This window comes from Nothobranchius furzeri, chromosome 16, assembly GCF_043380555.1.
Source record: "Nothobranchius furzeri strain GRZ-AD chromosome 16, NfurGRZ-RIMD1, whole genome shotgun sequence".
Lineage (NCBI taxonomy): Eukaryota > Metazoa > Chordata > Actinopteri > Cyprinodontiformes > Nothobranchiidae > Nothobranchius > Nothobranchius furzeri.
In genome coordinates this window covers 24,413,112-24,437,798 of record NC_091756.1, presented here as the reverse complement: position 1 = coordinate 24,437,798, position 24,687 = coordinate 24,413,112, and the positions used below count along the sequence as shown (strand labels likewise).

General features: G+C 42.0%; 1 protein-coding gene across 3 annotated transcripts in view; it reads left to right on the top strand.

Annotated features, from left to right (window-relative positions):
* Positions 1–24,687, top strand: part of pemt (phosphatidylethanolamine N-methyltransferase) — a 131,397-nt gene that overhangs the window by 71,147 nt on the left and 35,563 nt on the right. For all 3 annotated transcript variants that reach the window (XR_011516841.1, XM_070545397.1, XM_070545396.1), the window contains one exon: positions 19,794–19,939. Coding sequence is in view for 2 of the 3 variants with exons in the window: in XM_070545397.1 (XP_070401498.1) it covers positions 19,794–19,939 (146 nt within the window). In the remaining variant the exon portion in view is untranslated. The remainder of the gene's footprint in view (positions 1–19,793; positions 19,940–24,687) is intronic.

Genomic DNA, 24,687 nt, shown 5'->3' with positions numbered 1-24,687 from the left:
TTAGATTTTACTTTTATATACCTTTAAACATTCTGTTTGGGTTCATTTTTTACTTGGTGGGTGGAAAATAAACCATTTAAGGTTTAATATTTGGAATAATCTTTAGGACGTGCAGCAAAAGCAGCGATCAGATTCAGCGAGTGCTTAGACGAGACCTGCTGAAGCTGTCGGTGTACTGATGCTTGTGTTCAACTGGAGCTATTTGCTGTGTGGAGACGGGACGGGTAGGTGGAGCAAATAAAAACAAACTTTAGTAAATCCTGGTCATATTGTGATGCTTTTATTGTTTTTTCTAAACACTAACATGACTTTTCTCATGAAATAAAATACTTTAAATGGATTTTTATGTATTTATTTTAGACTTTATTCATTATACAACACTTATGTACACTTTGCTTGTTTAAGGGCCATAGAAATAAACTCTGACTCGTTTAAATTAATTAAATGAATTAAACTGAACTACTGCTGCACAAAGCAGATTAACACAGCGGAGCTCTCCAGGGTCCTGTACAGTTAGTGCTTCACACACAGTATTATACAGCTCAACTGCAGTCCATCCCACGTTTTTCTCAGAGCACAAAGATTGTTCTTCTACCTCTTGTTGCTGTCTAGACGGGATTTATTTAGAAATGAACCGTAGCTCCCCAGAAAGCACCTCTGCCTCAACTCTACAGTCGTGTTTGTGTTTTTGTAAGAAAAGGGAAAAGAGCACACACACACACACACACACGTTTGTCTTTTATCCATACTAGGACTACGTATTGACTTCCATTCACTTTAGTAACAGCATTTATGCCTAACCCACACACTTACCTTTAACCATAACCATAACCAGTGTATTCCTAAACCTAGCTGAAACAAACACTCAATTAGGACACTCATTGAAGTAGTTTATTTTTTTATTTCAACCCCAGGGTGTTACTGTAGTGCATAACCAAAGCATATTTCTGTTTTTACAATTTTCAGAAATATTTTTTCATGCAGAAACTCAAACAAAGCGATCAAATATGGATGGTGTGTTCTGGTAAAAGAAATTCTAAAATAAAACACATGAACAAGTTAAACATTATTTTTCATGTTAATGATAATTATAAGACACTTCAGAATAATCGAGCTAATTTTAGAACATGAAATCCCTGTTCAAAAATACTGAATTTATCACAATTATTAAACAATATAGCATATCTTTAGAAAAATATGATTACTGTGGACTTTTTTGAAAAGTTTTTTAACAATAGTTACTATTTTTTATCAAATAAAGAGTACTATAATATTTTATAATATTTTATATTTGAGGATCTGCTTCAATGTCGTCTTCCTCCTGTTCATCATCATCACCGACGGTGAGATTGGCTGGCGCAACAATCCTCCATTTCCCAGAGAAATCTTAGATTAAAGCTGCAAAATATATTTAATATCATAATTATTGTATTGAGTTTAACATTTACAACACACAGAGGCGGTTTTACCATTAGACATAGGTAGGCGGCCGCCTGGGGCCCCCTAGTGGTGGGGGGCCTCCTAGCCCTGACCGTCGGCACCCCTCTGTTAATGCCACAATATTCTTATTACCAACCTGTGGCCGCAGACGGGATTGGACATGCGCACTTCTCATTACCATAATTCCTGAACCATTCAAGATATCATTAAAATTCCAAAAGTGCTGAAAAGATTAAAAATGGGGCTTTTCGTGCTTATACAATACATTACGGTAGCCACCGGGATCCCCTGTCTTGAGCGCAACGAATCACAACACAGATTCAGAGACGTGCTGAGTTTGTCATCCAAAATGCTCCGTTTTATAACTTTTGAACGGCTGATCAGATTCAAATAATTCCAACGGTTCCTAAAAGTACATAACAGCAGCTTTCCAACGATCTATAGCATGAAGCAATCAGAGTTATGGAAAATATTGCTACGAGGGGAAATCCTGCTGTACAGCCTGATTGAAACGGAGCGCAGCACCGCGGTGAAAGCGGATAACGGAACGGGGACGCTAATCAGCATAAAAGCCAGCATGAAATTATGGAAATGCCTCAAAGAAAATCAACACGATCTATTAGGTGTCCCAGAAGGCTTATATCTGAAGTCAGTGACCGGACAGATCTCCAGTGAACCAGGATATGAATGTTTGTTCAGTCTTTATTTTTTTATTTTAACAACCCTCAACTATTTGCTAATTGTAAGATTCAGCTTCATTCCAGCATTATTTATCTTTTTACAATAAATAATTATTTTTGCTAAAACAAATGTTTTTGGTATAGCAGTGCACGTGTGCCAGAGAAGCACCCCAGTGTATGAGGTGTGACTCTGCCTGCAGCTGGAGAGAAACTGCTTCAAGGTCTACCACATCAAATAAAAACGTCTGAAAGTTAACAATACTAAATGGTCTTAAAACAGCTAAAAAAGATACCAAGGTTCAAACTTTTTAAAGAATAGATGCATTTCAGTTCAAAGTTTAAATTGTTTGCCCAGTAATTTTGAAGTTCCTGTTCAGTAAGAAATGTAAATAATTCAAATCCGTTTTTTGCTTTTTTCACTTTTAAGCTGATTTTTTAAAGGCTTTAATTGAAATAAATTCTAAATACAAACCACACACTGAAAGCTGAGGTTGTTCTGAAAAAAGGAGAAGAGTTACACACACTTTGTACTTTTTATTACAATTTTACAGCCATAAGATTAAAAACATACCAGGCGGCCCTGTTATAATTATGGTCATAAGAGGGTTATTAAGACGGCGATGCACAAACAGGAAGTGATTGGTAGTCATTCCACTCCAATCCAGTTGGTGGCGGTAATGCACCAAATGGTTGTTTGCCAAGTGCCATGAGACCACAAACAAGAAGAATAAGAGAGGTGGGAGCGTTCGTAACAAACTCAAAGCAATAGTAAAACATGAAGCATGAAATGGAGTTATCCTAGTGGCTCCAATAAGAGAAAGAAGCAGCTTGCTTCATAAAAGCTTTTATTTTCACTTCTGAAAGTGACGTCGTTTCTCGATGTAAACATTAAAAGGAGGCAGAAAGGAAAGACAATGGAAAATGTTTAAAGGGAGGAAAACATAGACCAAAATGGAAAATAGAAATAAAATAACAAAGGCAAAAGCAGGAGCACTGACAGGAAGAAGAAAGCACTCAAAGGGAGAGAAAAACAGGAAAAAAGAGGAGGACTAATAAAAAGTGAAAATAAATAGTGTCAGAAGAGGGTAGATTTTCGCAAATCCAGTTAAAGGTAAGATTGTCGAAAATTTAGTGTAAGAGGCCCCATGTCTGTGTTCGCCTTGGGCCCCCAAATTGCTAAATCCGCCCCTGACAACACATATACCATTATTTAGCACATCTAGTCAACCGTGTGATGTGAGAGTTTCATAAACCTAGCATTGTTATTTTAGAGATCTGACCGTAAACACAAGAAGAGACCGAGGAGTCTTCTGGCACTGCAGACTCACCGACATTTGACGCGTTATAGCCCCACACTGATTGGTGGAATGGCGCCAGGGTGCAAACCGTGACTAGCAATCAGAGGAAACCGGTAGAGACCAGTGCTTTCACTGTACTGCCATAAATCCTCTTCATCAGGTTGGATTGGGGTGAAATCTGTGGCCTTAGATGCTGTATTAATCATGTACCCTAAATCTTTCCAGCGTGAGGAGCTGCTTTTGGTCAAAGAAATGTGTGGGGGAGTGGGCAAATCATGTAATGCTTTCATGATGGTAGGCAGTAACACAGATGCTGCAGAGTCTGATTCTCCGTTTGTTATCAGATAGGAGGTAGTCAGCACAACAGGAGACAGAGGCAGAAAAGCAGCTTGATATTGTAAATCCTGACTTGGCCTGAGAGCCATGGCTACATGCAGCTGTGATAAGGCCATTTCATCTCTAGCGGTGTTGTTGAGCACCAGATGCAATGTTCTCATAACAAGCTCTGTTTCAACTAGATTTGCTTCAATGGAGACTTGCAAAGAATAATATACACCAGTAGGATCATGGAGGTAACAGCAATCTTCAGCCACACGAACAGCCTTCATGCCATCTTTTATGGGGACAATAGAGATTTTTTAGCACTGACATGAGGTCTCTGCCCAACAGATTTAAAGGACAGCCTGGTGCTATGACCAGGGAGATTCTTTTTTTCCAATCCTGTCACCGGATCATCCACCCAAACAAGGTTAGACAGAGACGAGCGAGTGGTTTGTCCATCAGCAGTTTTAACCAATATGCTATTCTGAGACCTGGGTAACTTCCCTCCAGACGATATAACAGATCGACATGCACCAGAATCACAAAGGAACTCAACACTCTGTCCTTCAACATTAAGCTTGATAAATGGCTTTTCTTTCAGGACATTAAGCAGTTCCCAAGCTCCACAGCAGTCAACCACATCATTTTCCTCTGTCCAGGCATCAGAACCTGCCCCTAGTCATTGCTGATAGTCATCTCTTCGCTCCCGTCTGAATCGGGTGTGCTCTGGTTGGGGATTGACAGGCTCACGGCTAGGCCGGCTTCTCTGTGTTTGGAAACCCCTGCCTCTTTTGGGACCCTTATTGGGCTTTCTGTTATCTGGGCCATCTGACTGGGAAGGACAGTCACGTGACATGTGACCTCGACCTCCACAAGTCCAACAAACAAGTGGCTGTGAGCGGTCTAGTGAGGACCACTGTCTCTGGTTGCTGCTACGGCCACCCCCCTGGGGGTTAAACTTCCCTCTGTAGCTACCCTGCTGGTAATAAACAGCTTCCTCCTCAGGCTCATCAGTTTCTTCTAAGAAGATTAGTGGACCTGTTTTAAGGGCTTTTGGTTTATTATCTTTTCCCTGGATGACCTTTCCTGCGTACCTGACAGTTAACTGGGTTGAGTTAGGAGTTTCCAAAATGTCAAACTGGGGTTTTAAGTCTTCTATCATTTGTCCAGCCGCGGGAGGTTTTAGAAGGCTCGTTTGAGCCAGCTGGTCTAATTTTTGGCCAATTAAGCGGTGGGAGTGAATCACCTCCATCATATCTGGGACCCACTTCTCTGACTGTTCTCCGGGTTTAAACGAGTGCATCCATTCAGCCAGCGGAGCTGAAGGAGTTAGTTTACTTAGGATGGATGTATTTATCCCTGCTTCACTTTCTTTTTCTTTCATTTTCCCTTTACGTTTTTGGATATCTCTCAGTCTCTTATCTGTCTCATCACGCCAAATCGTCGCTATCTTTAATTGTTCTTCCTTAGCCAGCTTCTTCTTGCCAGTGGCTGCCGTCACTTTAACGTTGCATATATCAACCAAGTCATGCCATTGTCGACCTTTTAATGTTCCACCAACTTTGTATTTCTTCCGCCATTCATCCATAAACTTTAAACTATCTGGGTGTTTACGGGACATAAATTTCATATCTCCCTCCAGTTTGTCTTTAGAAGTGGTATTCCCCATTCTATCCAAGTCGTTTTGTTTACTGGTTTAGTGAAACAGGCTGGGAGCCCGCCAAGGAGTTCTAATGCAAAAATTGTCAGAAATATAATTAAACTGCAGATAAGGGCATATGTTAAAATGACTTTTTCAGATAACATTTGGCAGCCACTGAAGCAATTCACCACTTCTCCATTTCTGTCTTCCACACACACACTCTCACACACACACACACCCGAACACACCGTCCCAGAACTTTAGTCAAACAATCTTGTTTCCTTTTTCCAGTACCTCTAAATTCATACTTTCTCATACATGCACAGAACAGAACAGAACGGAACCGAACAAAACAGGACAGAACAGGACAACACAGAACCTGCAAGTTTTTTCACACACAGAGACACAGTGAGTCAGAAATGGGACGCAGCCCACGATGCCAGAAGCACAAAAACACAAATTACACACAGCAAGGGTGAATTTAGACCGACTTGGGATTCTTTGGCCAAAGGTAGCGGTGATTAATTTTTGTGTACCTTCGTTGCACCATGAAATATTTAAACAATACAAACGTCAGTGAGCTTACATAGTGGTTTGCACATCCAACCCTATTACGACCCACTCACTCACTCACTCACTCACTCACTCACTCACTCACTCACTTTCTCTCTCACTCTCTCCCTGTTTCTCTCTCTCTCTCTCTTTCTCTCTATTCATTGTGGGGTGTCTGTGTGCGTCGACACAGACTGATTACACCTCTCTGGCGTTCACCCCTCTTCTCTCAGATTGCTATCCGCTTTAACTTGGCTACACATCACTTCTCATTAAAGTGCCGCAGGCAGGTTGCCATCATCTATCCAAGCCAGTATACATTTCACATACATGTTCAATAAACCCAAGACGAGTTGGATGCGCAGGCCAAGACTCGCTGAGAGAACATCCCAATGCACTTCCATGCAGACCGAGTTAAACAGAATCTGTCCAATCCCACCTGTCGGCAGCTGCAAAAAAAAGCGTGTGTCTGTGCCAACTGCGGTTGGCCGCTTTAACGCAGTGCTGGTTTAACTGAGGCAAACGGAGTCCAGGACAAGGTCCGGCGGCTATCAGTCCAGCCCTTAGCAGGGGCCTGAAACGTCTTTCGTGCGTGGATGGCAAAATCTTCACCAGCGAAAACCACACTGTCAACCAGTTATTAGAAAAAGGGTGCAATTTAATTTAGGTACTCACTCTCCCCCTGAGTGGCAGACTCGCCCTGAGTCTGAGCGCAAGAGCCTGTTAATGGAAGTTCGTCTGCGGAGCTAAAGAGCCGGCTGATGGGGCAATTCTCAGCCCCCCGGACTTTGATGAGGAAGTGGCGCCGTGCGGTTCTCCGAAGGCGAACTCCAACTGAAAGGCTCTGCTCTCCCGGGTTTCAGCACCAAAAATGTTGGGTAATTTTTATTTGTCCTGTATTACCTCAAAGAAATGTCAAAGCACACAGAGGATTTAGATTGATAATTTGGTAAATTGTAAACAACCCTTAAACAGACAACAAACACATACTTTGCAAAGTGTGAGATACTTTGCTAAGGGTGAGAAGAATCAATCCACACCAGTCGAAAATCAGTTTCCTCTCACACCGAGTCGAAACTCTGGAGTGAATTTATTTGCAAGAACACACACACTCATAAATTCCTCAAAAAAAAACTTGGCCTAAGGAATCCACAGAAGACAAAAGGGATTCTTCAGATAATAAATGAACGAGCCTCTTGGCCAGGGCTGGACGGCGTTCCTGCATAAGAGACTCCCGGTCCGGCCGGTTTGGCCTCCATATAATAGAACAAAAGTGCCTAAAGCATAAAGGACTTGCTGCAAACATTTAAATGTAAATAAGTACCTCAAGCAGAAAGGAGTACCTCAGGCAGAAAGGAATTCCTGCAAACATTTAGGGTGAGGTAACTCTGTTTTACAATCAGTTTTTACCTATCACACACACACAGACACACACACACACACACACACACACACACACACACACACACACACACACACACACACACCAGTGTTAATTACACAGCTTGTTTAACTGTAATGACCACAGTTAATGATGATTTGCCTCAGGTGTCACAGACAGATGAGTAATACGTCTAAGGCTGACAGCTTAACTCTCAGCTGCTAAGTGTGCAGTCAGGTTATGATTGTAGAATAAAGCCTGACCCTTTCTTTGCATTACTTGGTAATAATGAGGGTAATTGAATGGTGGTCCAATTTGAAAATGTTTTTTTTATTCTTGTGCTGCCTCAGCAGAGCGGAGTCTAGACCACTAAAGCAAGGTTGATTAGCGGCACCCTAGGCTGTTTAATTAGCTTCTTATGAATTATGTAAACTTTAAATGAAAAGAAATTTCTGTTCAAGTGCTCACGCTGCACTTAACAAACACTGTAGCTACTTAAAGACCACAATCAGCCTTTTAGATGAAGCCGTATCTCATAGGGATGGGTACCTTTGACATTTGAATCGATCCGGTACTAATTCCCTGTACCTACGAATCGATACCGGTACTTAACGGTACCAATTTTCGATACTTTTGAGTGTTTATTATTTTAATTCTCTTTTATAGTTAAATATATTTTTTTTCTCAATATATAGCAATATTTGATAAATATCACGATAAATAACATTCAACTGTTTGTATTTTAACATCGTCCTTGTAGTTTTATAAGCTGATAATTAAACTGAAGCAAACATCTTTACTGTGAACTAAATTTACTGTGTATCTTCATTCCTTTTGCCGTCCTTTTTCATTTGATTTTTCCTACTGGGAAGTTAGAATTTCCGAGGAGAAAGCGAACGCACCATTAGCTGATAACAACGGTGGCAATGGAAGCTAACATACCAAGCTAACGTTATCTTAGACAGTTTATTTAGCTGCTGGAGCAGATTAAAACGACGATGCCTCACACTTAGATCGTTGTCGCTGGTTTCATCTTCACCCAATCACCCGTCGCATTTAGTAAAGTGAAGCCAAACTTTAGAGCGCGTTCTTGTTTTTCTAGTCGGAAATTCGGAGTTCCGAGGAGAAAGCGAACGCACCATTAGCGAAACGGAAGCTAACATATCAAGGTAACGTTATCTTAAACATTTTATTTACCTACCGGAGCAGATTAAGATGAGGATGTCTCACTTAGATCGTTGTCGCTGGTTTCATCATCACCCAGTTACCCATCACATTTAGTGAAGTGGACCCAAGCGTTAGCGTGCGTTCTTTCTACCCATGCTGCTCTGTTTACAACTCGCTCGCAGGGACCGACGACATAACGCTCTTGCGCATGCGCAGCTGTCTTGGCAAGTTCTCGTTATGATGGACGGGTACCGAAACGAGGCACCGTTTGAAATGACGTGGATCGGTGCTCGGTCGGTACTATGGAATTCGGTCGGTACCTTAAAAAGTACCGAATTCGGTACCCATCCCTTGTTGGCACATTTGTGAACCTGCTTGCATGTTCCAATTTTGTGCATCAGTTATTTAATTATAATTAAATTACCATGAAGTTACCACATGAGGTCATCAACAAAGCAACACTTATAAAAAACACAAAAAGAACAATTAAATCAGTCATTTATTAAGAAAAATATGATCTGTGAGTAAGTTTAGCGTGCGTCTAGTCCAAAGTGGGCTGCATGGTGGCACAGTGGTTAGCACTGTTGCCTCGCAGCACAAAGGTTGCAGGTTCGAAACTCGGCTGCGGCCTTTCTGCGTGGAGTTGTGTGTTCTCCCCATGCATGCGTGGGTTTCCTCCGGATACTCCGGTTTCCCCTACATATCACAACATGCCCTACAGGTTATAATTTGTAAGTCGCTGTGGATAAAAGTGTCTGCCAAATAAATAAACATAAACATAAACAAAGTAGTCTCCAGTGCTAACAATCATTGTGAGTGGCGGGTTTGATTTCCACCAAGCCGGTTATCAGAGCTTATAATGCAACATAAGCAGCTTCTGAGCACCTCAGTGATGCTTATCAGAGAGGAAATCATTCTAAAAGTCTCCAAACAGAGGAACTGTCACGATACGGGATGGTAGGACCCAAAATGCAGTACCCAGGATGACACGAGACAGGAGATGATGTAAAGTAAAATCCTTTATTTTTGAAGGATGAAACGAAGAATAAATCCAGGGCAGGGAGCCAAAGTCCAAAAATGTCCAAAATCCAAAATAAACTAGAGATCCAACTGAGACACGAGAAACACTAGAGACTAGGAACAAGAGACTGACAGAATTACCACAATGGACCGACACCAGACAGAGACAAGACAGGGTTTAAATAACAGGGAGGATTCATTAGGGAAATTGGCAGCAGGAGTGTGGAGTGAGGGCTGGAGGGAAGACAGGTGAATATAATTATCAAAATGGGAAAACAGAATCTGAGGAGGGCCGAATAACCTAAAAACTCTAAAACACAAAACCAAACCTAAAGACTGCGGGAAAGACTAACACACACACACACAATCACACACAAATGCACGAATATAAACAGAACTGGGGAATGAACAAGCACGCATACACACACACATCGGGCTGGGGACAAAGAGGCTGGGGCTACAAGGACACAGAATGTGAATGAAGATGACATGGGAGCAGGGAGGAATGACTTTAAAGGCTACAACATAAGACACCTAACTGAGACTCAGACAAAGGACACATGAGGGTGCTTAGAGACACAAAAGGGAATCTAGAGAGGGATGGAGAACACCAGGAGGCACATGAAGGAAGGGGCAGACGCAGACCATGACAGGAACAACAACCTCGAGGTCTGTTACCTTCATCATGGTGTGTGTGTGTGTGTGTGTGTGTGTGTGTGTGTGTGTGTGTGTGTGTGTGCGTGTGCGTGCGTGCGTGCGTGCGTGCGTGTGTGTGTGTGGTGGGGGGTTACTCAACACCAATTTTTCTCTTACTGCTCATTTTAAAAATACCCCTCATGAATGTTTATCGGAGTCGTCGGGTCACATCGGTGTTTAATTTAACATGGTGGATTTAACGTTCAGCAGTGATTTAGAGCAAGGGAAAGAAGAGGGTCAGACTTGGATATTTTGTTCTGATGGTTCTCTTGCAAAAACACATGGATGTCCTTCACATTTCCTGTACACTTCATCCAGTTTATGAATCTGGATCAAAACAGGAGCCTCTAGATACTGATTTCACTTGGATGAGTTGTCGATTGAGCGCCGTTTCCATGGTGGTCTCTAGCTTTCACCACAGTTTGTATCCTGACTTGGATTCCAGGAGATATTACGTCTCGTCTAACCTGCAAAACACAGCAACGCTGACGGGATGTGGTTCCTGCTTTCACAGAAATAAAGACTTTAATCCAGTGGGCTGTAGGGTGTAGGATTTCTTAAGTGAGGCAACTGAAATAAAAACCATCAATGAAGAACTAAAAGAAAAACTCCAGGAGTTCTGCTAAACCTGATTCTCACAAGAGACGCATTGTGTCCTGGAAAGAAAAAGCTGCCTGTAGAGAGAAAATCAGCTCCGTTTGATACTTGTTTACAGCTCACGTTCTTCTGAAATATTTGTAACATGTGAATTTAATAGAAATAAAACAAAAAGTTACATTTTATCAGTGTTTTTGAATTAGCAGACCTCATTTTTACCCATGCACCAGATTTATTGTGCAATGTGACAGAAGCTTGGACGAAGAGATATCACGTGTTATCTCAGCTCCATGATCATGTATAATTATCGTGATCAAAAACCACTCAGGACTGAGCCGAGCACATATGTAGGGAGCAAAACAAGTGAACAAAAGAAACGCTTTAGCCCTCCCTCTAACATCCCAAAAGGGAGTAAAGATGACAAATTCAATTCTGCAAGAACGAGCCCCACCCCTCCAGCCCTGCACATTGTCAAACATGACTCTGGCCATCATTGCCTGACCTCTCCCGGATTCTTTTTCTGCTTCTGGGTGAAACTTAGTTTACATTGTTCAGAGAGACAGCTGCTACACAAACACACCCAGCGGTCACCAAGACACAGGACGGATGCCAGTTTATTTATTTGAGCCCAACAGGACCTCAGACCACAGAGAACACAGTTTCAAAGGATAGAAGTAGCCCTTGTTGTTCCATGAAAACGCCTCTATCTAAAAGTAGTGGGCTCTTTTCATTGAATTGTGGTTTTCTATGAGTCTGTTGTGGTTTGACCTGCCACCAAGAAGGGTAAACCCAATTGTCTACCGCTCCAAGGCATCATTGGTGTGTGTGTGTATGTGTGTTGTTTTCTTATTTGCCCAATTGACCTACTTAAATAAAGAGTGATTCACCTGTGCTAAGAGCTGACCAACAAACAGAAAAGTCAGAATTAATCAAAGCGGTAGAGAACACGCAGGTATATTTTTATCAGCTCTGTGTTGACGCGCTCCAGTATTTATTCCCTCTGTTAGCGCTCGGTTACACAATTATAACCTATCATTGAGACATTTACTTCAGTGTTTTTATAAATGAGGCAAATCAAAGCGGGTGTACAGATTTAGAAGCACTAAATATAAAAAAGTACCACTTTGACTCCTGTTTATACTCATGTCTGGTCCTGAAAAAGGAACCAAAACAAACCTAATATCCTTTTATAAAGGCTTCCTCAGTTTTCCTCTGGTGCTTGGACTGATTTACAGAAAGGCCATGCTGCACTCACGGGTCTTTTACACTAGACCATATTATTTATTAAACAGTGTACTTTGTATGGCGAGTGAACATCCAGAACATTCTGTGTTGTTCTCACAAGCAGTAGTGGTTTTAGGCACGGCAGACAGGGCAGTTGCCTGGGGTGGCATTTTTTCATGACACAAAAGGGGTGCACAAGCGCTGAGTAAAAAATAAAAAAGAAAGAAATCTGCACTGCACCAAGGTTTTCTATTATTTGTCATATCACAGTGTCTGGATTGGAAAAAGCAAGTTGGCGCCCCCTGCAGCTGCAGGCGCTCCTGCTGACTGAGGGTTTAGGTGCACCGTGTGTGAAGAACAGGAAGGGGAGGGGTGCGGCAGGGGAATTCACTTCTGGGTCTTTCCCAAATGAAATGAGCGGGTAGGGGCTGAATCAACTGTATTAACATGGCTAAAGTCAATCACATCTTTATGTTCTTCCATTTAACGCACATTTCATTCATAATATCATAAACTCAGGCCTATCATTCATTCAGGTTTTTCTGAATTGTGTGAAATGGCCGAATAAAAAAAGGAAAAACAAAACAATTTTGTGGTCACCCCCCCCCACCCCCATCAAGGTCAAATTGTTTAGTCCTGACCAAAGGAAACATTGAGTCAAGGGCCAAACAGAAGAGATGAACATAAAAAGGCTAAAACCACCAGGTTCCTGATTTAGGAAAAGAAAAAAGAGGAGAAAGATAAAGGTATGTACGCTCTCATGATGCATGTTTTCAATTTTTTGAACCAGTTAACTGGGATTTTAACGGTTAAATTCGGTCAGCTAATTGCTAACAGAACTAATAGGGCTGAAATATTGAAACGAATATTCAAATGGTTCGAAAAAATTCCTTGAATCATTTTTTGCTGATTCAAACTAGGATTTGTCAAATACTCGCTGCAGCCTGTGGCCTGCCTGAACAACAACAAACACATGTTGATCATGTTCACATAATAATAAATAAAACAACTGTACAAGCAGAAGAAAACTCCCCAGTCACCACTAACTATCCTGTTTATTTATTGCAGATGGCTGCACTGATTATTTTTACCTGATTTGTTCTGTAAAAGTTGGCATTTTTGGTAGTCTACAGTTTTTTATGTCAGTTTAAATTACAATTTCAGAGGCAATTCTAAAATATTATGGATCATGATGAAGATCTATTGGAGATCTACCCCAACTTTTGGACTGCTCTGCCAGTCACTGTGGCTCAAGCTGAGAGGAGCTTTTCAAAACTTGATCAAGTCATACCTGATGTCAACTATGTTTCAAAGGGGGCCTCGCCCGGGGAGTAATTCCATGTAGAACCGCCACTGCTCACAAGGATTTGCCCTGTAGAGTCAAACCCACTCAGGCACAACTTCACTCACTTCAGTGAAGAACAAAATGTTTTCACATTGGTGCAGGCCGGGTCTGTTGGTGCCTCATACGTTTGTATTGGTGATAACTGAAAACAACAAAGGAATGCTGAGTTGGTTCGGCTGGTTAGGAGCTGAAATACACGTGATTCAACAAACTGAAATGTCTTAGATGTCATTGTTTTATTCATATCACTTTTTCTTGTTGTGCTTGGGAATATTTGTTGTAGTATCAGCTTAACACTAGAATGCTCAGTAACCGTCAGTTTGACGGCTGTCATTTTGGCCATTAAATGCAGACTGACGATGACGTTGTGGAGCAAAACGGTTCAAGTGCGTTATTAAGCAACTCTTTATGGATGTGTGAACCTAATAATATGGTAAGAAATAGGGCTGAACGATTTCAGGAAAAGATTGAATTGCGATTTTTCTAGCAGAAATTGCGATTTCAGTTCAATTCACAATTTCTTTCAAAGGTACAGCACTAGCCTGCCAAACCATCTTGTATATTAGGGCTGCACGATATTAGGAAAACCTTCGATATGCGATAAAAAGGATTATTATTGCGATGACAATATTACTTGCGATAAATAAAAACTTCACTCAGGAACAAAAATAATCAAAAACAAACAAAAAAAAAAAGTTGAAAAAATTCATAAAAATGAGAAAAGCAAAAGATGTGAGGAAAGTTGAAAAGAAAATGAACAATCAGTGGATCCCAAGAAAATCAGAATAAAACTAGCTCAGGTGTTTGCTAACCATCAAAATTAAATGCCGTCCGCCTCGGGGGCGGGCATCTAACCTATGAGAACCCATCCAACTGGCCAAATGGGTGAGGAGCTCTATTTGATTTGTTAAAAAAAAACATCATGCTTCCGTTTGACAGAATGCATTATATGCAGCAAACACTTGAGCTGACCATTCATTGCGATATTTATCTGTTCTTTGCGATATGCATATTGTGCATACTGATAACGCGATCACGACATATTTGCTATGTAATGTGCAGCCCTGGTGAGAAAATATAATGTTAATCCAAACCTTGAAAAGAAGTCTCTCTGTTGTTTGCTGGGTGACCGACACGGATCCTTTCCGTGGGTGAGGGCGAAGGGTAGTAGATCGTCTACTGTGTTGCAGTCAGAGTCTCTGCCGCTCCCTACTAACCAGTTTTCATCAGCTTTCCCCTCTCCGCCTGAGGCAGATTCATTTCTCATGCTTATTTCACTGAGAACCATCTTCTAAAAGCCGTTTTCGCAGATATTTCACACGGAGTTTGAACAGAGAGTGAGCGTTTGCGAGCTGGAAAGTTGGTTGCTTAGCAATGGTAACGCTTTCCGTCATCTGCGGGAAAACTATCATGTAACAGTCAGATTGACGGCTTATGTGAGAAAGATAAAAACAACTATATTTCTGTTTTGATTAAATTTTATGGAAATTATAAAACAAAAATAATGGACATACAAAAATAGGAAAAGCCAGAAAGCCAGGACAACATGAGACCCATCTAACTAAAGTTATTCCATATGAAAAGAGTCTAAATGACTGCCTTGGGAGTTTTAGTGTTAAATTGCAGCATTTTCCACAAGAAACTACATTTAAATCATGTTGCTGCAAAGCCAAACAGCAACAATTCATTTTCTTGGGTAAAAGAGAGACTAACTGGTTTGAGGCCAATAAAATTACTGAAAAATATTTCAATAATTTAACTAATCTGGTAGTAATTAGGCAATAAATGAACAAAAGATTAATCAATTGTACAGTGACCATCAACTAAATGTAAACAGGATATACATTCTTAAGCTATTAGTTATGTTCCTGCTCTTCTTGTCTTTAGGGGTTATTTTTAGGTCATGTTAGTTTCCCCCCTGATTAGTAATTGAGTTCACCTGGTCTCTCTCTCTCTCCCCACACACCTGCAGTTCATCTTCCTCTCATCCTCCCCAGTGTATAAAACCCTGTCTGTGTTAATGTAAAGATTTTAGGATTGGTGTGATGTGATTATTTCTTTTGTTTCTGGACAAAAGCCTTGCTGCTGTATGGATGTTAATCTTTTGTGATAAAACTTGCTATGGGCTTTGTAATTCTGTTTGCCTTTTCCGAGTTTGGTGGAAATTTTAACAACACCTGCTCAATAGTTCTCTGGTTGGTGGCGGCAGCCGCAGCTACCGGTGTCTTTTTCTCCTCCGGGTGAAAACGATCAACATGGTTTCTCATGTTTGTTGTGTTTCCAAAATATTTCAGTTTTGTTTTCACAACGTGAATACTGTATGGCTTTTGTCCAGGTCGCTTTTCCCCTCAAACTCATTAAAACCAAAGTAATTCCATATGCTTGCTTTTATGTTTATGTTTATGTATTTAGCAGACGCTTTTGTCCAAAGCGACTTACAAGTTATAATCGGCATGTTGCCCTTGAGGCTAACAACAACAACAACAACAACAAACAATTTCCAGTCAGTCGTAGGTGGCAGTGAGGCAGCATGATGAATCATGGAGAGGAGGGAACAAGCAGTGGACAGTAGAGAGGGGGGACGGGTGCAGGGAGGGTGCTAGTTTAGAAATGTTGGTGGTGCTGGCCATATTCCTCAGTCAGCCATGTTATCCTGTGCATACTGTAATCTTTCCATCCAAGCACCAGACTTTCCTTTAGCTTAGTTCCGCTTTTAGCGACTAGTCATTAATAAAATTGTTTTTTTTACTTTTATAAAATCGATTGATCATCATTCATGTTCGCATCTCGATGCATCTAAAAAACTGAGTTTATCTCCCATCCCTATATTCCACCCACATCACCCATCTGCCATGATTATTTCACAGGTTATTTGTACAGCTATGAGTGTCACGCTCATACAGACACGTGTTGTGTTTGACTATTGATGCTCCGTGTTTTTATTTCTGCAGCGAGCCTTAAAAACTCACCTCACACCGCCCAAAGTTTCTTCTTTAAAACTCGTATTAAATAACGAGCTTCCTATGCGCCGTATTTTTCATTGTAGGATGAAAACTTTTCATCTGTTGTCCCAGGGGGAAAGTTCAGCAGATGTGCTGCGTGCCTGCACAGTTTGGGAGGGGCGACGCAACGCTCCGTTCAGCGTCTCTACAAGATCCAGTAGCAGCAACAGCCAGCTGGTTTGATCCGCTCTGAAAGTCCTTGATCAGAATTTGCAGATCACGTTTTGTAAATGGAGATTGGGCATGTGCAGCCATCATGCTTCACTAGCGTCTGTGCAGAGAGTTGCCTAGGAACTTTTATCTGCTGCTCTTACATCACGCAAATAAAAATTCATTATTTAACGGAAAAAATAAACCGAAACGGTACGCAAGTGGACCGACCCGAACAGACCGAAACGAAACGGTTCAACACTCCCCCGTGAACTGTTGCATCCCTAGTAATAAGACAAGTCTAAACTATAAATTGAACATAATACAAATGTAAACAGTCACATGTTGAGGTATCATGTTAACTAGCTTACGGCAAAGGTGCTGTGGTGCACTAGTTGTCCATCAGAATCACTGTTAGTGCGACCTCCTAGCAGCAACATTCAGTTCAGTGATGTCTCTTGCATAAAAGCTGTTTAACAGCCTGGTGGTGTGTTTTTATTGCCCTGTATCGTTTGCCAGACAACAGAAGTGTGAAGATGTCTTATCTGTCTGTTCTTTAGTGATACTGAGACTGAAAAGCGTATTATTAATATTTTGCTGTGCAATTTTAAACACATTGTATTTTCTTTCAATCTAGCTGTGGAAATCTAAATGTGTGTCTTCAGAAGAGCTTTATTTTAAATTCATGAAAACTATTTCACTGTCCTGTAGTTGCAATTTTATTTAAAACCTCATGGCTACAATCTGAAATGTTCACATAATTTATAACCAGTATCCTTGACCTTTGGTTTGCTGTGGAGGCAACGCCTCCCCCCTTTCACCTTAACCAACGTCCTCATTGTGCCTTTAAACTTTACTTTAACTTTATTCAGACTTTTAGTTTCTAGTGACTTTTTGACAGTTTGCTGTAATCTAATCTGAAAATGCACCACAGCCTCAAGTTCACGTACTGTTCACAAAAGTTTGCCTAGAATCTGCGATGAGTCATTATCCATTGTTACGGTAGTCAGTCCTCTGAACCGCTCACCCCCTACCCACATCTCCATCCCCCAGACCCCGTTTTCCATCTACCTTCTAATCCAAATCCCAGCAGTGTGCCGTCAAGGCCATCTTATTTAACAGACAGCCCAGCGGTAGCTCTTTGTGTCTGACGTGTCAGAGCAACACGCTGCATCACATTACACTTCCTGGTTCCTTTAACAAAGGAAGAGCACCATAAGAGTCCACACAGACCCCGTAACCCAGTTTTCTTCTATTTAACCCAAACCTAGTTTTGACTTGGGAGCCATTTTTGTTTTTCAGTAAACACATTACCTTCCCACCAAACCCTGCGTGTGTGTGTGTGTGTGTGTGTGTGTGTGTGTGTGTGTGTGTGTGTGAGTGTGCGTGTGCGTGTGCTTGTGTGTGTGTGTGTGTGTGTGTGCGCGCGTGTGTGTTCAATGATTTGTATGTGCAGGAGCTGAAGTAACACAAGAAAATGTAAACATAAGTTACAAATCAAGAGTTACACACACACACACACACACACAAATCTAGATACACATGCACAAATTTAGATACACACACACACACACACACACACACACACACACACACAGATCTTTTGAGACTCTTTTCTCCCCATAAAGAAGAGCTGTTTCAGTAGAATGAGCTCTACGGAAACCTGGCTGGAAACTATCACAGATGTTCTGTTCATCAAGAGCAGCTGTGAGCTGTTTAGCTTTAAGTTGTTTATATGGTGACTGATCGATACTGAAGATTTGGTTTATTTTGTTGGTGTCTATGTTTGATGTTCTGCTCTCCATGTTTCTGGAAAGAATTCACAATTATTTAGTTATCCTCAGCAGTGAACACCTTCAATCCTGCAACTGCACTGCAATGTACGAAGTGCAAACTGAGCCCTATGGTGATAAATGCCACAGAGTTTTAATAGTAATAACATTAGTCAGTGACGTCTTTTCAAACAGGCTTTGCTGTAACCAAACTGAGTGCTTTTTAAGGAAGTCGCCAGCCCGTTTATAAGCTGAAGCATTGTGGGAAAGCGCTCGATAGAAAAGGCTTTTGCTGTATGACTGGCTACTCAACCCACGGCACTCTCATCAGCCGCAGAGAGCGATCGGCTGACGTCAGACAAAGTTAAACGCACTCTCACAAACAAGTGCTTTTTCCTCAGAATTACACCAAACACACACGCACACACACACAAACAGCATCAAATGAGACTGTGGGGGTCATGAAAAGGGTTTTGTGTGCAGCTGTTGTTTTCTGTTTAGTTTTATCTTTTAATGTTTCTAATGAAGAAGAACTCTGTGTAGTTTGATCTGTTCTGTCAATAAATTGCAGGTGCTCGCTGCTCTCCAGAGTCTTATATCCTGGTTTAAAATGGAATAACACAGCTGATATCAAACTTTAGGTGCAATTGGAAAGTGTTTATTCAGTTTTCAGTCACGTGTCAAGAGGCTGCTGTTGTTTAGAGTGTTGTGCTTTGGGCTAAAGAGTAAGCAAGATGCTTTCCCCTGTTATCTTAATTCTACCGACAAAATTCTCAGACAAAATAACTGTAAAACCTTCATGTTCCCAGAAAGGTCATGCTGGTTAGAGGTCATGCTGGTTAGAGGTCATAGTCCCAAATATCCTGCAGGACATAGATATATAGACGAAGACAGTCATTGTTTAGCAAATAAATTGAAATAGAAAATTTCCACCTCAGAAGAGAGCTTCAGATGACAGGATTTGGAGTTTTACTTCCTGTTATTGCACAACTCTCCTCTGATTGGCTAACAGCAACACAACTCTACCACTGACACTGTTTGCTCTGCAACTTTGATGTTTCATCTCCACAAATAACACAAGCCTGGAGGAGTTTCGCTGTGTGGTGGAGTTGCTAATGCTAAAGGTTAGCTTCTACTAGCCGAGACAATCTCTGCTGTTTCCTGGTCGCTAAACCAACAACAGCCGTCCCCGCCGTGAGGCAAGATGGGTGAGTCCATGAATGTTAGTGACAGTGTGACGTAGATCTGTCAGGATTTTCATATCCAAGTCTTTTTTTCAAGGTTTTCTATCAGAAATTATTATAATCAGAAATCAGTACAATCAGTGATCCACACCTTTAATATTCTTTATGAACAAAAGTCAGTGAGGACTGTTTAACATTAACTATATTTAATACTAACAGATACAATAATAAAACATCCAAAGAGACTGGCTCAGCTGTAGACATACTACACCTTATTGTGTACCACCAAAATAAAAGAAGCTGTGCTTTTATTACTCCACAGTATGACGGTGGTAATGAAGACCCAGGCGCGGTGGTCGGTGATGGAGCGGGCTGATGTTTTCTACGCTGGGATAGCGCTCATAGTGCTGGGAACGGTACTGGTGGTCAGCAGCTTTCTCGCTCTGGGATTCACTGGAACTTTTTTAGGTGAGCATCAAACTCGGTGTGAGACCGTCTGCACGGTGTGAATCATATGGAGCGATAGGAACAGGTAAATTAAATGTGACAGTGACATTTGAAAGAATGTATTACTTAATGACTGGAAAGTCCTAATCAGGAGAAAATACACACTTGAAAATAGAGGGTGATTAGATGTTTGTAATATTTTAGAAAATCTTTTGTACATTTTGATTTTTTCAATGTCCTCCAGGAAAAATCACAAACTATTTGGCAAGAGGAGTGAATAATAGATGTTTGACAACAAAGGTTCTGGCCAAAGCCATAATGTACCTCTACAATCCATAAGGGTTCTGTTGTTGCTTAATGAGCAGAAACTACTCTGAATACCCCTCCTCTCTACCCCCTGATGACAGCCATATTCCAGTCAGAATTGACAAATCTTGTTGGATGAGAAGTGAAACACCTTCAAGAAACCAAGGAAGTCCAGTTGTCTTCATTTTAACCCTTTTGGATTACCTTGACCTAGACGACTGAGAATCTTCTCCTGAATACTTCTACAACAAAAATATCTGTTTCTTACATGTCAAATCACGAGCAAACTAGAGTCACTTGTAGGAAAAGCAAGATCCAGCAAGGTCAGTTTGAAACATGTGGGAACAGTTTCTGAATGTAAAACAATGATCCACACGAATCCCATAGAACCTTAAGACATAAAACCACTGAAATTAGCACAAAAAGAAAATTCAAGGTGCATCGAGGCATCAAGGTGACTTGGGCGTCTGGTGAGGATGCCTCCTGGACACCTCTCTGGTGAGGATTTTTGGGTATGTCCAACTGGGAGGAGACCTAAAGGAAGACCCAGGACACGCTGGAGGGACTATGTCTCCCGACTGGTCAGGGAACGCCTTGGGATTTCCTTGAAGGAGCTGGCCCAAGTAGCTGGGGAGGATGCTGCCCCCGTGACCTGGCACTGGATAAGTGCCTGAAAATGGATGGATGGAAAATTCAAACAAATATTTAAACTGAATGCTTGGGATTTTTATTCTTTTGTTCCTGTTTTCTATACAGCAAGACTTTCAAACACACGTACAAAAAAACTACCTAGCACTAACACAAGCCAACTGATACTAAATAAACTACAAAGTAAAAAGATCCACACTGTTGGACAAAAAAATAGTATTACTTGCAATTCCTGTAGCAACAAAGCCAGGTCACCATTGTCTGTGACTTTGTAGCCTCTATCTCCCTCAAACTAGTGCAGGCCGCACTGATGTTTACTCCAGTATCAGCTCTTTGCTTCCCCTCCAAAGACATTTCTCTCTTACTTTTACTTCCAGACTTCTTCTTGTGCATTGATTGCATTCATTGGCAGTCAGCGAACTGAAAAAGCTAACTGCTAGCCTTTATATACTAGCACAGTAAACAGCTGTTGCTGTAAAACACCTCGCACTGGTGTTTCTACCTGAACCACAAACTGTTTTGTGCAGTTTCTGGTCAGCAGAGGGCGACAGAGTGCTGTCCCATGTGACTCTGCTCATGTTTCTTGTTCAAAAACCATTGAAACCAGTTTGAAAACAATAGCTTAAAGCTGCAAACCCTTTTATGTTGTTTTGACCTTTTTAAAGTGAACCTTATTAGAAAAATATTTGCAATGGTAGTTTTATTTTTCCATGTGGTGTGACCGGTTCCATTAGTGTATGTGCTACAACATTGTGGAACAGATCTAGTGAAATGTGCATGAACTTTCATAAACACCGTGCTGCTAGTGGGTCTGTGGTTGTTGCTGGTAGTATCCAGCCTGCTCATTCACTCGAATGGTCAAAGGTGAAACCATTCAGGAGATTTAGTGTGGCTGTCTCCCCTAAACAAAGTTTTTGTCGAGTTTGTCAGACAAAGAAACCAGTGTCCACACAGATTTAGAATATAACAATAAAAGATTACTTAAGTTTTGAAAACAGGTTCCAGGCAGCTAAGTAGGAGATGTGTTACTCTGCAGCCGTGTGGCTCGAGCGTCAGTGATGCTTACAGCCAGAGGCGTAAACAGAAAAACACTTGAAGGTGCAAATAAATGTGTTTACCTGCTACATGTTGTGGGAATGCTAAGCAGCAGACAGCACATTATGTTTTGGAGAACAAATGCCTTAAGCATTAAAATAATTGATAATTGATTTATTCATGTTGGCATGTGATGTTTTTATTTAGAGGGACATATCATGCCATAGTTACATGAGCACATCATGGTGACCATTTGCTAAGCCTTGTTTTCTAGGTCACTCTGCTGAGTGACTCATACCTATGATCCACACCGACTGGGTCACGTTCTGCACCATTCTTGTCCATCATTTCATGACAAATAATGACAGGAAGTTGACAGGATTCCCCATGTGTCTTTCTCTGCTTCTATCAACAAGTGAAGAGAGGTGAGATAGCCAAGAGCTAGTGTGTGAAGGCTGTTGGCTTTCGGCACATAACATTTCTCAAAGAAAGGACACTTGATCTGGAGGATGGACAAGAAAGAAAATTAAACAAACAGTTCACTTTCATTTATCACAGTTGGACTGCCTCGGTGCTTCATGATTTAACAAGGTGTTATAAACCCTCCTCAGAGGTTCTGGTCCGTCCATCCTGACGTTACAGCATCACACCGTTGCGTCTATGAAGAGAACCTCTCATTCCACCACATGCCAAAGGTTCTAGACTGCAGTTGGAGTCGGGTAAACTAATGGTCTTGTGCTAGAAACCTGTTAGGGATGATCTGACAGTGTGTGTTATCCTGGAAGAAAACGTCAGAAGATGGGTCCATGTGATCATAAGGGGATGGACATGCTCAGCAACAAAACTCATATAGGCTGTGGTGTTTAAACCAGGCTCAGGTGTGTGTGTGTGTGTGTGTGTGTGTGTGTGTGTGTGTGTGTGTGTGTGTGTGTGTGTGTGTGTGTGTGTGTGTGTGTGTGAGAGAGAGAGAGAGAGAGAGAGAGAGAGAGAGAGAGAGAGAGAGAGAGAGAGAGAGAGAGAGAGAGAGAGAGAGAGAGAGAGAGAGAGAGAGAGAGAGAGAGAGAGAAAGAAAGAAAGAACATGGATCTGTAAATGTAACTTCAATTTACCATTTCACCGGCTGCTCTGCCAGGTTCACCGTGTGCTTCTGCCAGGCTCAAAGTTAGCTAAAGTTTAACACAAATATCCTTGAATTTTTTCTTTATAAATCACAAAGGTTGCATTAAAACAGACCCTTTTTTGTGCATCAGCAAGCTTTATAAATGAGGCCCCAGTCCGGTGATCCTGTGTGAATTGTTGCTTCAGTTTCCTGTTTTTAGCCAAAAAGAGACACCTGGTGTGGTCTTCTGCTGCTGGAGTCCATCTGCTTCCAGGTTCTGCTTGGTGAGCTTCAGACATGCTTTTCTGCAGACCTTGGGAGAAACCAGTGCATATCTGAGATCCTTGTCTTTGTAACATGGTATGAATAAAAAATGACCTGCACTTGTATTGTGGGTTTACTGAGTCTGAGGACACCAACGCACAGTGATTCATTCATATGTAATGGGAAATAGTCACGAAATGGACTGATTTTAAAGATCCCACAGGTCATAAGTAGCCAGAGCAAATTACCCTGGCTGCTACATGTTCTGCTGTATCTTCCCTTGTCAGGAGTCTGTGAGTCTGCACAACTCAGCTTTTTAATCAGATGACTTCATCAGCTGAACGCAGCTTCATCCGATAATAAAGATGAACAGTACCCCAAGGCGTTCCTGGACCAGATTGGAGATGTTACCTCTCCAACGTGTCCTGGGTCGACCCGGAGGCCTCCTGCCGGCAGGACATGCCCGAAACACCTCCCCGGGGAGGCGTCCAGGAGGCATCCTGGCCAGATGCCCAAACCACCTCAACTGACTCCTTTCGATCTGGAGGAGACTCTGTTCTACTCCGAGTCCCTCCCGAATGTCCAAGCTCCTCACCCTATCTCTGAGGCTGAGCCCGGCCACCCTACAGAGGAAACTCATTTTGGCCGCTTGTATCCGTGATCTCATTCTTTCGGTCTCTTCACCATGACAGATCGGCTCAGCGTCCGCATCACTGCAGATGCTGAACCAATCTGCCTGTCGATCTCCCGATCCTTCCTACCCTCACTCGTGAACAAGACCCCAAGATACTTAAACTCCTTCCCTTGAGGTAGGACCTCTCTCCCGACCCAGAGTTGGTAAGCCACCCTTTCCCGGCCGAGAACCATGGTCTCAGATTTGGAGGTGCTGATCCTCATCCCTGAAGGTGCTGATCCTCATCCCAGCCGCTTCACACTCGGCCGCGAACCTACCCAGCAAGAGCTGAAGGTCAGAGCTGGATGAAGCTAGGAGGACCACATCATCCGCAAAAAGCAGAGACGAGATTCTCCTGCCACCAAACTCGACACACTAAACACCACGGCTGCACCTAGAAATTTTGTCTATAAAGGTTATGAACAGAACCGGTGACAAAGGGCAGCCCTGGCAGAGTCCAACCCTCACTGGGAGCAGGTCCGATTTACTACCATCTCTGCGGACCAAACTCACGCTCCTCTGGTAAAGGGACTGAATGGTGTTTAACAAAAGGCCACCCACCCCATACTCCTGGAGCGTCCCATCACAGGGTGCCCCTGGGCACACAGTCATAAGCCTTCTCCAAATCCACAAAACACATGTGGATTGGTTGGGCAAACTTCCATGCCCCCTCCATCACCCTTGCAAGGGTATAGAGCTGGTCCACAGTTCCACGGCCAGGACGAAAACCACATTGCTCCTCCT